The sequence below is a fragment of the Notolepis coatsorum genome, assembly GCF_963971535.1.
Source record: "Notolepis coatsorum genome assembly, chromosome: 19".
Taxonomy (NCBI): Eukaryota; Metazoa; Chordata; class Actinopteri; order Aulopiformes; family Paralepididae; genus Notolepis; species Notolepis coatsorum.
The window spans coordinates 20,288,843-20,306,099 of NC_140183.1; the positions used below are offsets into that span (position 1 = coordinate 20,288,843).

The 17,257-nt window shown below is 46.2% G+C and overlaps 1 protein-coding gene across 1 annotated transcript in view; it reads left to right on the forward strand.

Annotated features, from left to right (window-relative positions):
• LOC311245798 (uncharacterized protein) overlaps positions 1-17,257 on the forward strand; it is an 81,968-nt gene that overhangs the window by 51,436 nt on the left and 13,275 nt on the right. The window contains exon 8 of the mRNA XM_084335786.1: positions 9,724-9,862. Coding sequence (XP_084191912.1) covers positions 9,724-9,862 — 139 coding nt within the window. The remainder of the gene's footprint in view (positions 1-9,723; positions 9,863-17,257) is intronic.

The following is a 17,257-nucleotide window of genomic DNA, read 5'->3' on the forward strand; positions in this document are numbered from 1 at the left end:
TGTGCCTCGCCGCTCTGCAGGGAGAGAGAGGTAGAGAGAGAGAGAGAGAGAGAGAGAGAGGTAGAGAGAGGTAGAGAGAGGGAGAGAGGGAGAGAGAGAGAGAGAGAGAGAGAGAGAGAGAGAGAGAGAGAGAGAGAGAGAGAGAGAGAGAGAGAGAGAGAGAAATGACCAACATCGGTGAGGCGTCTTGCTCTACATGGTTCCCTCCACTTCGTCTTCCTCGCGTTATCTGGTTAATTCATCCCGCCAATCTTGGCTGTCTTTACCCACTAAATTTCCTTTGACACGCATGCCTTGCTTCGCATAATCCTCACTCCGGGGCAGAATTAAAAATGGAAAAAAAGAGAGAGAGAGCAGGGAACGGGGACAGGTGGCTGGAGAATCCTTGAAATAATGTTCATGCCAGACAGACCCGCGGATGATTTGACCAGATTCAAACTGGGGGCCCGATAGAGTCAGAGAGAGGGAGAGAAAGAGAGAGAGAGAGAGAGAGAGAGGGGTTTTCTTTCTTTTTTGGGGGGAGGAATGGAGGGAGAGAGGGTGGTGACAGGTGGAAAATGTGAGGAGACTGAAAAGTCCCTAAAGAGGCCGGAGCGGAGAGTCGGGTCTAAATTGTGGAGGGAATGACTTCAGGGTTGGCAAGCGTTGGCAAAAGGAAGATGAGAATGTCAAAATGTCACTCTTTGGAGGCTCTGATTTGAAAAAGTTTCCCCTCTGACTGTCGCAAGGTTGGAAAGTAGAACAGTCAGCCTCTCTCTCTCTCTCTCTCTCTCTCTCTCTCTCTCTCTCTCTCTCTCTCTCTCTCTCTCTCTCTCTCTCCTCTCTCTCTCTCTCTCTCTACCTCTCTCTCTCTCTACCTCTCTCTCTCTCTCTCTCTCTCTCTCTCTACCTCTCTCCTCTCTCTACCTCTCTCTCTCTCTCTCTCTACCTCTCTCTCTCTCTCTACATCTCTCTCTCTCTACCTCTCTCTACATCTCTCTCTCTCTCTACCTCTCTCTATCTCTCTCTCTCTCTCTCTCTCTCTCTCTCTCTCTCTTCTCTCTCTCTCTCTCTCTCTCTCTCTCTCTCCCTCTCTCTCAGTTTATACCGCGCTCCCCGACAGCCATTTACAGATGTTTCTGTCGTCCTTATCCGACCAATCAGTATTTCAATCAGTTGCTTTTCTTCCCCTCCCCGAGTGGAGCTTGATGTTTCAGCAGCGGCTCTACAGGCTCTACAGGCAGCTAGTGTGCCGTGTCGTCGACATGCCAAGCAGGAGTTATTTGACACATCATGCAAATGGTTGCGTTTATGATGTCGTCTGGATAAGAGTGAGGAACGCGGCTCAGAACCCCGAGCGCCTATTGTTGAATGAGCTCCGAGTTTACGGGTATAATATTTACGACTACATCTGTACAACCGTGTGCAGTGTCACGGTACTGTAGACATACAGCTCTTTAAGAAAGCTGCTCAGGGGGTTGGTGTTTGGGGTCTCGGAATACCGGAGAGTTTTTAGTTTGTTTTTGGGGGAGTTCCGGAGTAACGGAACAGAGAAGGAGAGCTCATTTCCTACATTTAAGTCTTTGTACCAAAGTATCCCGGCTGACGTTTTAATGGATCTCCTTCTGGCTTTCTTGTAGCTCAGCTAAGCTGATCCAGGAGTAGATAACATCAGGTGTGGTTATAGTGCTGAAGAGAGGACAGAGTATAACATCAGGTGGTTATAGTGCTGAAGAGAGGACTGAGAGTATAACATCAGGTGGTTATAGTGCTGAAGAGAGGACAGAGTATAACATCAGGTGGTTATAGTGCTGAAGAGAGGACTGAGTATAACATCAGGTGGTTATAGTGCTGAAGAGAGGACTGAGAGTATAACATCAGGTGTGGTTATAGTGCTGAAGAGAGGACTGAGGACAGTATAACATCAGGTGTGGTTATAGTGCTGAAGAGAGGACTGAGAGTATAACATCAGGTGTGGTTATAGTGCTGAAGAGAGGACTGAGGACAGTATAACATCAGGTGTGGTTATAGTGCTGAAGAGAGGACTGAGAGTATAACATCAGGTGTGGTTATAGTGCTGAAGAGAGGACTGAGGACAGTATAACATCAGGTGTGGTTATAGTGCTGAAGAGAGGACTGAGAGTATAACATCAGGTGTGGTTATAGTGCTGAAGAGAGGACTGAGGACAGTATAACATCAGGTGTGGTTATAGTGCTGAAGAGAGGACTGAGAGTATAACATCAGGTGTGGTTATAGTGCTGAAGAGAGGACTGAGAGTATAACATCAGGTGGTTATAGTGCTGAAGAGAGGACAGAGTATAACATCAGGTGGTTATAGTGCTGAAGAGAGGACTGAGGACAGTATAACATCAGGTGTGGTTATAGTGCTGAAGAGAGGACTGAGGACAGTATAACATCAGGTGTGGTTATAGTGCTGAAGAGAGGACTGAGGAGAGTATAACATCAGGTGTGGTTATAGTGCTGAAGAGAGGACTGGGGACAGTATAACATCAGGTGTGGTTATAGTGCTGAAGAGAGGACTGAGGACAGTATAACATCAGGTGTGGTTATAGTGCTGAAGAGAGGACTGGGGACAGTATAACATCAGGTGTGTTATAGTGCTGAAGAGAGGACTGAGGACAGTATAACATCAGGTGTGGTTATAGTGCTGAAGAGAGGACAGAGTATAACATCAGGTGGTTATAGTGCTGAAGAGAGGACTGAGAGTATAACATCAGGTGTGGTTATAGTGCTGAAGAGAGGACTGAGAGTATAACATCAGGTGTGGTTATAGTGCTGAAGAGAGGACTGAGGACAGTATAACATCAGGTGTGGTTATAGTGCTGAAGAGAGGACTGAGAGTATAACATCAGGTGGTTATAGTGCTGAAGAGAGGACTGACAGTATAACATCAGGTGTGGTTATAGTGCTGAAGAGAGGACTGAGGACAGTATAACATCAGGTGTGGTTATAGTGCTGAAGAGAGGACTGAGGACAGTATAACATCAGGTGTGGTTATAGTGCTGAAGAGAGGACTGAGGACAGTATAACATCAGGTGTGGTTATAGTGCTGAAGAGAGGACTGAGGACAGTATAACATCAGGTGTGGTTATAGTGCTGAAGAGAGGACTGAGAGTATAACATCAGGTGTGGTTATAGTGCTGAAGAGAGGACTGACAGTATAACATCAGGTGTGGTTATAGTGCTGAAGAGAGGACCGAGTATAACATCAGGTGTGGTTATAGTGCTGAAGAGAGGACTGGGGACAGTATAACATCAGGTGTGGTTATAGTGCTGAAGAGAGGACTGAGGACAGTATATTTTTGGTTGTCAAGTTAATTACAAATGGAGCGCACAGCAATAGTAGAAGACTCCTTGTAATTGGTGGCACGTCCCAGGACGTGGGTGTAACATTAGGTAGTGGAGGCGGTCGTTGACGGTGGTCTTTAATGTCTGGATTTAGCAATGAAATAATAATAATAATAATAATAATAATAATAATAATAATACATCAAACTTGTATAATAATAATAACAATAACAATAATAATAATAATAATAATAATAATAATAATAATAATAATAATAATAATAATAATAATAATAATAATAATACATCAAACTTGTATAGCACTTTTCTGGGTAAAAACCAGATCTGACTGGGTTCAGGGGTTATGCTATAGATCCTTAGTGCTGAGAGGTCCATTAACCCTTTCACTGCTGCACTACCAAAGTAGACTGAGACAAGGTGTGAAGGTACAGGAGTCTGCAGTGTGGTTGGCTGTACGCTGGGCCGGGCTGGGGGCTGATCTGCAGTGTGGTTGGCTGTACGCTGGGCCGGGCTGGGGGCTGATCTGCAGTGTGGTTGGCTGTACTCTGGGCCGGGCTGGGGGCTGATCTGCAGTGTGGTTGGCTGTACTCTGGGCCGGGCTGGGGGCTGATCTGCAGTGTGGTTGGCTGTACGCTGGGCCGGGCTGGGGGCTGATCTGCAGTGTGGTTGGCTGTACGCTGGGCCGGGCTGGGGGCTGATCTGCAGTGTGGTTGGCTGTACGCTGGGCCGGGCTGGGGGCTGATCTGCAGTGTGGTTGGCTGTACTCTGGGCCGGGCTGGGGGCTGATCTGCAGTGTGGTTGGCTGTACGCTGGTGCCGGGCTGGGGGCTGATCTGCAGTGTGGTTGGCTGTACGCTGGGCCGGGCTGGGGGCTGATCTGCAGTGTGGTTGGCTGTACTCTGGGCCGGGCCCCAGCGACGGCAGCAGACGGGCGACACTATTGATTGGGCTCCACAGGCTTGAGACCAGCCAATTCACAGCACCAGTGAGCTGAGACCGATTGGGCCTCCTTAGTTACAAAATCCCCCCTCTCCTCATCTGCCAAAAAAAAAAAAAAAATCTCATTCTCCAGTCAAATGTCATCAAGAGAAAGTTTTGAGTTTGGCTTGAAAGCGTCTTGAGGAGGGGGAATATTCATGGGGAATATGTAGCTTAGACTCTTTAATGTCATATGGAGTTTTGTGTTCAGCTCAGGCCAGATATAGCAGCTAGGTCACAGTTTCTCTGCTCCCTTCACTGGCTTCCAATAAACCAGCCTATCACTTTCAAGACACTGCTGTTGGTATTTAAGGCCATCCTGGACCCTCTGCTCAGACCTCCTCACTGTGCCCCAGACCTCATCCTGGACCCTCTGCTCAGACCTCCTCACTGTGCCCCAGACCTCATCCTGGACCCTCTGCTCAGACCTCCTCACTGTGCCCCAGACCTCACCCTGGACCCTCTGCTCAGACCTCCTCACTGTGCCCCAGACCTCACCCTGGACCCTCTGCTCAGACCTCATCCTGGACCCTCTGCTCAGACCTCATCCTGGACCCTCTGCTCAGACCTCACCCTGGACCCTCTGCTCAGACCTCATCCTGGACCCTCTGCTCAGACCTCATCCTGGACCCTCTGCTCAGACCTCATCCTGGACCCTCTGCTCAGACCTCATCCTGGACCCTCTGCTCAGACCTCATCCTGGACCCTCTGCTCAGACCTCATCCCGGACCCTCTGCTCAGACCTCACCCTGGACCCTCTGCTCAGACCTCATCCTGGACCCTCTGCTCAGACCTCATCCTGGACCCTCTGCTCAGACCTCATCCTGGACCCTCTGCTCAGACCTCATCCCGGACCCTCTGCTCAGACCTCATCCCGGACCCTCTGCTCAGACCTCACCCTGGACCCTCTGCTCAGACCTCATCCTGGACCCTCTGCTCAGACCTCCTCACTGTGCCCCAGACCTCATCCTGGACCCTCTGCTCAGACCTCCTCACTGTGCCCCAGACCTCATCCTGGACCCTCTGCTCAGACCTCCTCACTGTGCCCCAGACCTCATCCTGGACCCTCTGCTCAGACCTCATCCTGGACCCTCTGCTCAGACCTCCTCACTGTGCCCCAGACCTCATCCTGGACCCTCTGCTCAGACCTCACCCTGGACCCTCTGCTCAGACCTCACCCTGGACCCTCTGCTCAGACCTCACCCTGGACCCTCTGCTCAGACCTCACCCTGGACCCTCTGCTCAGACCTCACCCTGGACCCTCTGCTCAGACCTCACCCTGGACCCTCTGCTCAGACCTCACCCTGGACCCTCTGCTCAGACCTCATCCTGGACCCTCTGCTCAGACCTCATCCTGGACCCTCTGCTCAGACCTCCTCACTGTGCCCCAGACCTCATCCTGGACCCTCTGCTCAGACCTCACCCTGGACCCTCTGCTCAGACCTCACCCTGGACCCTCTGCTCAGACCTCACCCTGGACCCTCTGCTCAGACCTCACCCTGGACCCTCTGCTCAGACCTCACCCTGGACCCTCTGCTCAGACCTCATCCTGGACCCTCTGCTCAGACCTCATCCTGGACCCTCTGCTCAGACCTCATCCTGGACCCTCTGCTCAGACCTCATCCTGGACCCTCTGCACAGACCTCCTCACTGTGCCCCAGACCTCACCCTGGACCCTCTGCTCAGACCTCATCCCGGACCCTCTGCTCAGACCTCACCCTGGACCCTCTGCACAGACCTCATCCTGGACCCTCTTCTCAGACCTCCTCACGGTGCCCCAGACAGCACTGGACCCACAACCGTGGAATCAGCTCCCAGAAACAATTAGGGCCCCAGACTCCATTACTGTTTTTTTTTTTTTTTTTTTTCTTCTTCCCTTTTTCCTCCGATTTTCTCCCATCCCAATGTTAGTTGTTATGCCAATTCCCAATCCCCTTCCTGGTCGCTGCGCACTTACCCCCCACAGTCGGTCTGGGAGAGTGGAGGCTATCACGTGCTTCCTCCGACACACGTCCAGCCAATCAACCGCTTCGTTTCACCTGGCAGCGCGGACTCTCACTGAGAGGGTGTAACGTGTGGAAGGACCACACTACCCCCCTTAGATCCTATCCACGCTGAGCAGGCGCCCCGACCGAACTGTAGGAGTCGCTGTTTACAACGACCCGGACCCACCCCGCCAGCTTTCCCACCCTCTAATACTGCCAATTGTATTAGTGTGAACGGCCAGCCAAGCTGGTGACACGCCGGGAGCTGGATTCGAACAGGCGAATCCAGCGTCTCCGGCGTTGGTGACGAGCGCAATCTCCGCTACGCCACCTGACTGCCTCCATTACTGTTTTTAAATCCAAACGGAAGACACTGAAGACATCTCTTCCACCGTGTTTCTCTCTAGGGTCCTGGTGTGTTCTACTTACAGTGTATGGGCTTTCCTTGGCCATTCTATTGTTTTCATTTATCTGCTTTTTGATTTTCTTTAGTATGTCATGTTAAAGCACCTTGAGGTTACATTGTATTTTAAAGTGTGCTCTATAAATACAATTTATTATTATTTATTATTATTATTTTTATTGTTATTAAGCAGCTACCAGCTGATCTGAGAAACACATAAAACACGTATTTAGACACAGTAAATGCTTTAAGTTGTCAGTAATCAGGAATATATATTTGAATGTATAGCAGCTTGCATGGACTCATGCTGGGAGCAGCCTAAGGCAGAGGTTAGACTAGTGTATTCCTGGCGTTTTTTTATACGTTTTTGACGACGTATGATGTCCTATCTACACAGAAACGCGTATTTTGGCGTTTTTTTGTGGATACGGCTGAAACGCAAAATTGTGTTTGCGTTTGGAGATACGCAAAAAAACGAGTCGACAAACAGCGTGTAGTCAGCACGCTAGCCGTTGTTGCGAAAACGCCCATGCGCAGTAGATACCATCTGCGTGCCCTTCCGGTGACAGCAGAGTGTGTGTGTGTGTGTGTTTGGGACAGAGCTCCGTGTCCCAAATAGCTTCAGCTACCATGTGTTGTCAAGTTATTGTTATAAGGACCCCAGTCCAAGCTACAACAGTCTGCATTCCCTTAACAATTGTTTGTATTGAGCCGTATTGTATTGTACCCATATGCAATATGTTAAATAAAGTTTACATCCATTCATTCTGCTAGCATTACCGATGGCATGAGCAGCTGGCTAACGTGAGCTATCAGGATTCAGACCCTGTTAGCTCAGAGTTCCTCTTTCAACTTAAGAAGCATTAAACAAAATGGCCCAGTCATCTATTCACCTTTGTTTAATACACACAGCGTTGTCTCTAATGTTATCTAACTACTGATAGCTCAGCTCGCGATATCATCAGTTTTGATGCTGGCTAAGTAGCGTGAGCTAACGGTAGCTTCTAGCCACAATACTCCATTGACGTTAGCATGCAGCTAACAATGCTACAATGCGTCCGATCGTTTTTTAGCCTAAACTATCCGCTCTTGGTGGTCACTTGTGTTGATGTTAGTTTTGTTTCATCAACAAATGACAGGCAGAACACACAGTGAATGTATCCGTTTTGTTTATTGCACTTTTATTAGGCTTTGCTGAAAAAAGAATTGCTGCATTGAGCAAGATGGTGGCGCGGCATAGGCGCCTGCCTTATTTACATTTTCTTTGCTGGAGCTTCCAGGAAGTGTATTGGCACATTCGTTCTGATTGGTTGAAATTGCCTTCATGTTTGCCACCTACTGCCACCTACTGCTTTGGCAGTGTACTACATCAGTGTGCTCTGGTGACAAAACGGAAAAAAAACGAAAGTGTGACTCGAGGCGCATGACGTCGCGGCGATACGCGGCGATGCGTATAAGAAAACAATACGAAGATGATACGAAAGGTGTAACCTCAGCCTAAGAGTAGAGCCTATTCGCCTAAAAGCCACCATATAACCATGTGATGCTATAAATAGTTTCATCTTTATGATGAGACCCTGAACAGATATTCAGGGTCTTAATAAGTCTTACATTTAATAATCTGAATTTTAGGCCTCAAAATTTCTTAAACATTTCTTAAATATGATTTTGATTTCTTAAAAACGTATTGGATTAAGTTACTTCTATGTTGCGATAACGTCTCTGTATCTTGTTTAAATAGGTTTCGGGAATGTCCGCGCTGCAGAGTAAGCAGTATGGTAATAGCATATCAGTCCCCTCTAACAATTCATATGGAATTACTTATTTGAATTTTTTTGGCCAGGATGGCCTTGAAATCAAAATTTGAATCAAAGTAGTCTTAAAAAGTCTTAATTTTAACTTGTTGAAACCTGCAGGAACCATGGACATAGTTCTCTCTCTGTTTCTCCAACGAATCACCTTCCAGACCAAGAGTGGGAAGCGGTGTTCTCACAGCCTCGTTCAGTATGCAACCCGAATACATCATAACTAAGAAATATTCAAATCCTGTCTTTTTGTAATGAGAGATTTGACGGAGCAGGTAATATGCCGGTCATGGTTCAGCAGTATGACTGCTGTATGTGGTGATGTGTATATAGTGACTGACTGACTGGTCCTACACCAGCCGTTGTCTAACCTCTCAATAATGAAGTCTTTTTTCCCCCCATCAAGTGATTTATTGACCAGCTGTCGTGGAGCCTGCAGAATTGCCAGCGATAGATCTTCAGTCAGGCTCATGACATATTTACAAATAGATGTTTAAACTGTCCTCTTAAAGGTCAGTAATATATTTGATTGTTTGAAAAGAGAACCATGTAGACTTTAATGGTTGAGTCTAAATGTTTTTCGTAATGTGACGACCGTTTAGACTCAACCAATTAGAGGCTTATTCCATGAAATTGAACGTGGTTTAACTACATGGTTTAACTACATGGTTCTCACTCCAAACAAACAATCAACATATCTCACTGATACAGTACCACCCTTTAAAGACACAAGCTTGTTTGTGTAAGATGAGATAAGATATTCTTTATTGATCCCCTTGGGGAAATTCAGGCGTCATAGCAGTATGGGGGAGGGGGGGGGGGGGGGGGGGGTGTACAGGTATGGTTCAGGGTAATAGAAAAAAAATAAACAGTGTGTAAACCATATAATTTACTCTGAATATAAAAACAACAGAAAAATAAACAGTGTAAATAAATGTACTGTATGCCCTATCGGTTATAATACAATTATGGTACAATGAATATAGGCAATCAAAAAAAAAGGGTAATCTGAATATATACTATGAGTAAAAGTAAACGTGTGTGTGTGTGCGTGCGTGTGTGTGTGTGTGTGTGTGTGTGTGTGTGTGTGTGTGTGTGTGTGTGTGTGTGTGTGTGTGTGTGTGTGTGTGTGTGTGTGTGTGTGTGTGTGTGTGTGTGTGTGTGTGTGTGTGTGTGTGTGTGTGTGTGTGTGTGTGTGTGTGTGTGTGTGTGTGTGTGTGTGTGTGTGTGTGTGTGTGTGCAGGTACAGTAAGCTGGTACCTTCTCTTCAGACCAGGCAGTTGTCAGCAGCCACTGGTCTGAGCCGCATGATGCTCATCCTGGGAGTGATGCAGCCGGTCATCACAGGACACAACGTCTCAGAGGACCTCGTCCAGCGGCAGGTGACTGTCACACACACACACGCACGCACACATACGCAGGCACACACATACGCTCGCATGCACACGCTCGCACGCAGGCACACACACACACACACACACACCGGAGTGTGTTGAAAGGCATTGAGTTGTCAAGAACACGTAGATTTTTGTTCTGTCATGCCTAGATGTGATTGGGCCAGGGTTCAGAGGTCACTATGACGGTTCACTGATGCTGAAGATACAGAGATGTAGCGCTTAATCCACAGTGCTGAAGATTAGGGATGTCCCGATCCGATCACGTGATTTTCCGAAGATCGGGGTCGGCAAAAAAAAATTATAATAATCGAGATTTATTTATTTAATATATTTTTTTTCAACAAACATGACCATGTTCACGTCTTAAACTCATACTGAGGCCTTAGTTTTGGTTTTAAATTGCATATCATCATTCATTTATTTATTGTCGCACAGAGCAGAAGAATTTTGCCAAAACAAACCAATAGTATCCAGCTGACCAGCCACACTCTCAGACCCAAACGCATTTCCTTTGATTTAATTATACATCAAATGATTTATGTCAAGGATTGCAATGCCTCGCTTGAATGAAGTTAACTTTTCACCTGGATAACGTCAACATTCAGGGTGAATGTAATGTGAGAAATTGGGATAAATATATATATATATATATATATATATATATATATATATATATATATATATATATATATATATATATATATATATATATATATATAAAAATTTGGGTCTGATAGTGTGGCTGGTCTGCCGTTCTGCAGCTGGATACTAGTAGTAACTAATAGTATCCAGCTGCAGAACGGCAGACCAGCCACACTCTCAGACCCAAATTTTAATATATATATATATATATATATATATATATATATATATTTTTTTTATCCCAATTTCTCACATTACATTCACCCTGAATGTTGACGTTATCCAGGTGAAAAGTTAACTTCATTCAAGCGAGGCATTGCAATCCTTGACATAAATCATTTGATGTATAATTAAATCAAAGGAAATGCGTTTGGGTCTGAGAGTGTGGCTGGTCAGCTGGATACTATTGGTTTGTTTTGGCAAAATTCTTCTGCTCTGTGTGACAATAAATAAATTAAAGATGATATGCAATTTAAAACCAAAACTAAGGCCTCAGTATGAGTTTAAGATTTGAACATGGTCATGTTTGTTGAATACATTTTTTTTTTTTTTTTGGATCGGATCGGGAAAGATCGGTATCGGTAGATACTCAAAATCACATGATCGGGATCGGATCGGGAGCACAAAAAAAACGTGATCGGGACATCCCTACTGAAGATATAGAGATGTAGCACTTAATCCACAGTGCTGAAGATACAGAGATGTAGCACTTAATCCACAGTGCTGAAGATACAGAGATGTAGCACTTAATCCACAGTGCTGAAGATACAGAGATGTAGCGCTTAATCCACAGTGCTGAAGATACAGAGATGTAGCACTTAATCCACAGTGCTGAAGATACAGAGATGTAGCGCTTAATCCACAGTGCTGAAGATACAGAGATGTAGCACTTAATCCAGTGCTGAAGATACAGAGATGTAGCGCTTAATCCACAGTACTGGTGCTTTTTTATTCATCATGTTAAAACAAGTCACAGAGCTGTTTGTTTTGGTCAGTATAATTCATCATGAGAGCCAGTCCGTGTTTTCCTTTTTACCCCCTTGAATGCCCAAATCCACTCCAATGTTAACGTTAATATCGCCTAATCTATGTTTTAAATTATGGCTATGTGTCTAATCTGCCCGTCGTTTATCAAAGAATCATTTTCCAGTCAGTGCTGTCAAGGCAGATTGGTTTTTTATCTCTTCATTTCCGTTTGAGAGCATTTTGAAAAGCACCCGTTTTGAGGTAAAAAACAGCCCATTCTGTGATAATCGCCTTTTACTGGAATATTCCAGAACGTTGATATTTGTCGGCCTATTTATGAATCGTTTTCAAATAAACGCTAGATGATCAATAGTATACGTGCACGCACGCACATTCGAGGCGCGCGCTGATAATAGCCGTTTTCATTTCCTCATGGATTTTACAGTGAAACCGCTGGAGCACATATCAGAAAAAAGCTTATATCTTCATCAAAACGAGTCTGATTATCCTAACACTGATAACATAGATTCCTTACCTGACATCAGATGGTATCCAACTGGTATATTCCAATTCCTGATCACCATTCGAAAAAATCGGTAAGTGTATAGATCTAACGTGTATACAGTAGAACTCATGATCCGCGGCGCTCAGAGGATCCAGAATGAACTCTGGTAACCCCGGCTGCATCAGTGGACTGGAAAATGTGGACTGGAATATTTTTTTTCCCCCATCCATTTTCATTGAGTCCATTCCAAAATCCCTGATGTCATCTGGGAGACGATAGGGGGCGCTTTTTTCACATCTGATCGCCGGCGGCCCTTGGGTAGGCTAGGGTAGGCTTGCGTGATGCAATATCCGAGAAATCTCGTGAGTGGCTTTCAACGTAACTATCGTAAACCCGAGATTAGCCGTGAGTGGCAGTCAAAGTGTTAAAAACAAGTCACAGAGCTGTTTGTTCTGGTCAGTATAATTCATCATGTTAACACATTGGGTGCCGTTCACGTAGAGCTACGTTTCTGTGGCCCAACGGTTGAGTGCCGGAAACGTAGATCTACGTTTTTCTCACGGTATTTCTTTTATTCGCTATTGCCATTCATAATTTATCGAGGCACCTAGTGCATACTGTTCTGAGTGTGTCTGAGATTGCAGACGGTCAATACCACCCCCTAACGCTTTGTGGCAGCGATTGCACCCCATTAGAAACGATGTGGTTTGTTTTCTGGCCTGAGCTGAGCCGTGCGGGTGGGGTTTAAATAATCCGGCGACCCAAGCGGTCACCATCATACATCAACGAGGCTGCCCCCACCCCTCGTTCATATGAAATGCCGAATAACGTAGGAAGATTCGATAATCAGGCGAAAAATGTGGATTCCACTAAAACGCTATTTTCACGTCTTTTTCCTGGGATTACTCAGAAGCACCCAAACTATATTCATATTCAAAACGGTATAAAACGGAAATGTATGGATGAAAAGATAATCAGTTTTTTGCACGTTGACCAGAAGTAACTCACTGACAACCGACAGTGTTATTAGACCCATAGCTATAATATAAAATATAGGTTTAGCTCTACAAACAAGGTGAGCGTTTACATGGGGTTAATGGGCGGCAAGGCCAGATGCACTTCCCGGAAGGGGCGTGGCACTCAATGTGTTTTTCTGGTCAGTATAATTCATCATGTTAAAACAAGTCACAGTACTGTTTGTTCTGGTCAGTATAATTCATCATGTTAAAACAAGTCACAGTACTGTTTCTTCTGGTCAGTATAATTCATCATGTTAAAACAAGTCACAGTACTGTTTGTTCTGGTCAGTATAATTCATCATGTTAAAACAAGTCACAGTACTGTTTGTTCTTACTTACTTACTTACTTACGCCTTTTACCCCGTTTGGGGCATAGGCCGTCAACAAGGGTTCTCCAAGCATCCCGATCCTGAGCCAACCTCTCAAGCTGGCCCCAGGTGTGTCCCATCTTCTTGGCATCGTCTTCCAAGTCTCTGCGCCAGGTGTTTCGTGGTCGGCCTCTCTTTCTTTTCCCTTGGGGGTTCCACCTGAGAGATTGTCTTGTGATGCTCAGGGATGGTTTACGGAGTGTATGGCCAATCCATCTCCAACGCCGTTGGAGAATCTCTTTCTCTGCTGGCTGTTGTTGTGTTCGTTGCCACAGGTCTTTATTGCTGATGGTGTTAGGCCAGCGAATCTGGAGGATTCGGCGCAGACAGGTGTTTAGGAAAACTTGTAATTTATTGGTTGTTGTGACAGTGGTCCTCCAGGTCTCAGCGCCATAGAGTAGGACTGACTTCACGTTGGTGTTAAATATCCTGATTTTGGTTGTGATGGAAATGTCTCTTGAGCTCCAGATGTTTTTTAGTTGGAGAAAGGCTCCTCTGGCCTTGCCAATCCTGGCTCTCACATCAGCATCTGTTCCACCTTGCTTGTTAACCATGCTGCCCAGGTAGGTGAAGTTGTCTACCTCTTCCAACGCTTCTCCTTCCAGAATGATGGGTGATGTGTTGTCAGAATTGATTCTCATGACCTTGCTCTTCCCTCTGTGGATGTTAAGCCCAAGCCGAGTAGAGTTGTCAGCGATGGTACTGGTCTTTTCCTGCATCTGCTGCTGGGTGTGAGAGAGAAGGGCCAGGTCATCTGCAAAGTCGAGGTCTTCTAACTGCGTCCATAATGTCCATTGTATGCCATTTCGTTTCTCTGCCGTGGATTGCTTCATGACCCAGTCTATTGCCAGCAGGAACAGAAATGGTGACAACAAACAGCCCTGTCTCACTCCAGTTTTTATCTGGAAGGCGTCGGTGGGTTGACCGCCATGAATTACCCTGCAGGTCATCCCCTCATAGGAGTTCCTGATGATATTTCTGTACTTCTCTGGCACTCCGTAGTGTCTGAGTAGCTTCCAGAGGGTCTCTCTATTTATGCTGTCGAAAGCCTTTTCATAGTCAATGAAATTAATGAATAGGGGTGAATTCCACTCTAATGACTGCTCCAGTATTATCCGCAGTGTTGCAATCTGGTCTGTGCAGGATCTGTTTTTGCGGAAGCCCGCCTGGTGGTCTCGTAGCTGTGGGTCGACTGCGTCCTTCATCCGGTCCAGTAAAATCCTGTTGAATACTTTTCCTGGGATGGAGAGTAATGTGATCCCTCTGTAGTTTGCACATTGGCTCAGATCTCCTTTCTTCGGTATTTTGACGAGGTAGCCCTCCTTCCATTCTGATGGGATGTGTTCTTCTTCCCATATCTTCTTGAAGAGAGGATGGAGCATCTCTTCCATCGTCTCTATATCGGCCTTCAGTGCTTCTGCCGGAATACCGTCGGGTCCTGCAGTCTTGCCGTTCCTCAGCTTCTTGATGGCTTTGCGGATCTCTTCTTTTGTTGGCACGCTGCAGTCTATCAGCAGATCCCTGTCAGCTTGGTGGATGTCTGGTGGGTCCTGTGGTGCTGGTCTGTTTAGCAGTTCCTCAAAATGTTCTACCCATCTTTCCTTTTGTCTTTCCTCTCCGATGATTGGCTGTCCATCTTTGTCCTTAACTGGTCTTTCTGGTTTACTAAACTTTCCTGACAGCTTCTTGGTGGTGTTATATAAGTCTTTCAAATTTCCATGTCTAGCTGCTTCTTCAGCCTCTGCCGCAAGACTCTCTATATAGTCCTTCTTGTCTGCCTTGATGCTTTTCTTAACCCTTTTTGTGGCTTCTGTGTACTGGTTTTGTGCTTTGACCTTTTCGGCTCTTGTTCGACTGTTGTTGATTAGTGCCTTCTTCCCTTTCCTCTCCTCTATCTTCCTCAATGACTCTGCTGATATCCACTCCTTGTGGTTGTGTTTCTTCGGGCCCAGTACTTCTTTGCACGTTGTACTTACTGCTTCCTTCACAGACTTCCACTTCTTGTCGATGTTTTCCTCCTCTTCTTCAATCAACTCTTGCAGGGCTTGAAACTTGTTCCTAAGTGTGAGTTTGTATTCTTCTAACTTGGTTGGGTCTCTCAGAAGTGCTGTGTTGAATGTTTGTCTCCGATTCTTCTCTCCTGTCCAGTTTTTCTTTAATTTCAGCTTCAGCCGGGCAACCAGGAGGTGGTGGTCTGAGGCAACATCAGCTCCTCTCCTAACACAAACATCTTGAAGGGACCTCCTGAACTTCTTAGTGATGCACACATGGTCTATCTGGTTTTCGGTGTTGAGGTCCGGTGAGATCCAAGTAGCTTTGTGTATCCTTTTGTGGGGGAAAATGCTTCCGCCGATGACCAGGTTGTTAGTGGCGCATAGGTTTGCGAATCTCTCCCCGTTGTCGTTCATCTCTCCTATACCTTGCTTTCCCATTGTCTCCTCGTAGCCTCTGTTGTCACTTCCTACCTTGGCATTGAAGTCTCCCATTATGATGTTGATGTCTCTTTCTGGGTATTTCTGAATGATGTCCTGTAGTCTGCTGTAGTATTCTTCTTTTCTCTCTTCATTGCTGTCATTTGTAGGGGCATAGCACTGGATAATGTTCATGTTTATTTTTGCCTTCATAGTTCTAAAGGAAGCTGCAATGATCCTAGGACCATGTGCTTCCCATCCAATAAGTGCTCTCTGGGCAGCCTTGGACAGCATCAAGGCCACTCCCTGGGTATGGTGTGCATTGTCCTCTTCATGGCCTGAGTACAGTGTCATCTCGCCTGTGGCGAGCCTCTTCTGGCCGGATCCGATCCACCTTGATTCACTGATTCCGAGTATGGCAAGATTGTAATTCCTCATCTCGGCAGCCACCTGCGCAGTCTTTCCGGCTTCATACATGGTCCTTACATTCCATGTTCCGATGGTGGTAATGGCCCTGCTTGAGAGAATGGTGGTCGGCAGGGTAGCTTCCGGATGTTTCCGGCTTTCACTACACTGCGTCATACTTCCTACCTGAGGTCCATCCTCTCTCAGAGCCGGAGATTCTTGGTTTTTCTTTGTTGACGTTTTTGTAGCAATGAGTTTTTTACAGGATGGGGTCGCTGGCCCCAAGCCCAACCTTCCACCATTTCTGGCTTCTGGTGTTTTGGAGTTGGTTTGTTAGTCCCCTCCCCTGGCCTATTGTCTTCCAGGTAATGGATTGCAGCCTCATACCACGTGAGGCCAGACAGGTTTCGGGTTGTGTACAAGCTGTCTCGGCACGTCAAGCCCAACCAACTCCTGCTACTGTGTAACGAAAGCTGCGACCAAACGAGCATTTCATCCCAGCAGCACAAGACAGTACTGTTTGTTCTGGTCAGTATAATTCATCATGTTAAAACAAGTCACAGTCCTGTTTGTTCTGGTCAGTATAATTTATCATGTTAAAGGTCCCATGCATTGCTATTCCTTGCACTATTTGGGCAACTTTACACAATTCCTGTGAGTCTATGGAACACATCTGTAAAGTAAAAAAAATAAAATTCATTGTTTTATATTTTTAATCAAGTACTCAAAAGCAAACATTTTCGACCTCAGTATTTCATGCTGTTTGTGCTGGGCTCCGCCCATAAGCGATTTGAGTGACAGTCACCCACACACTCCTGCGCCGCGGTCCCTCTCTCTCTCTCTCTCTCTCTCGCTCTCGCTCTCGCTCTCTCTCTCTCTCTCTCTCTCTCTCTCTCTCTACCAGGGAGAAGCCCTGTGCGTCAGGTTGTGTGTAAAATGCGTGTGTGTTTGTTTCCCCGACAGAAGCTCATCTCTCTCTCTCCCTCTCTATCTCTCTCTATCTCTCTCTCCCTCTCTCTCTCTCCCTCTCTATCTCTCTCTCTCCCTCTCTCTCGCTCGCTTGT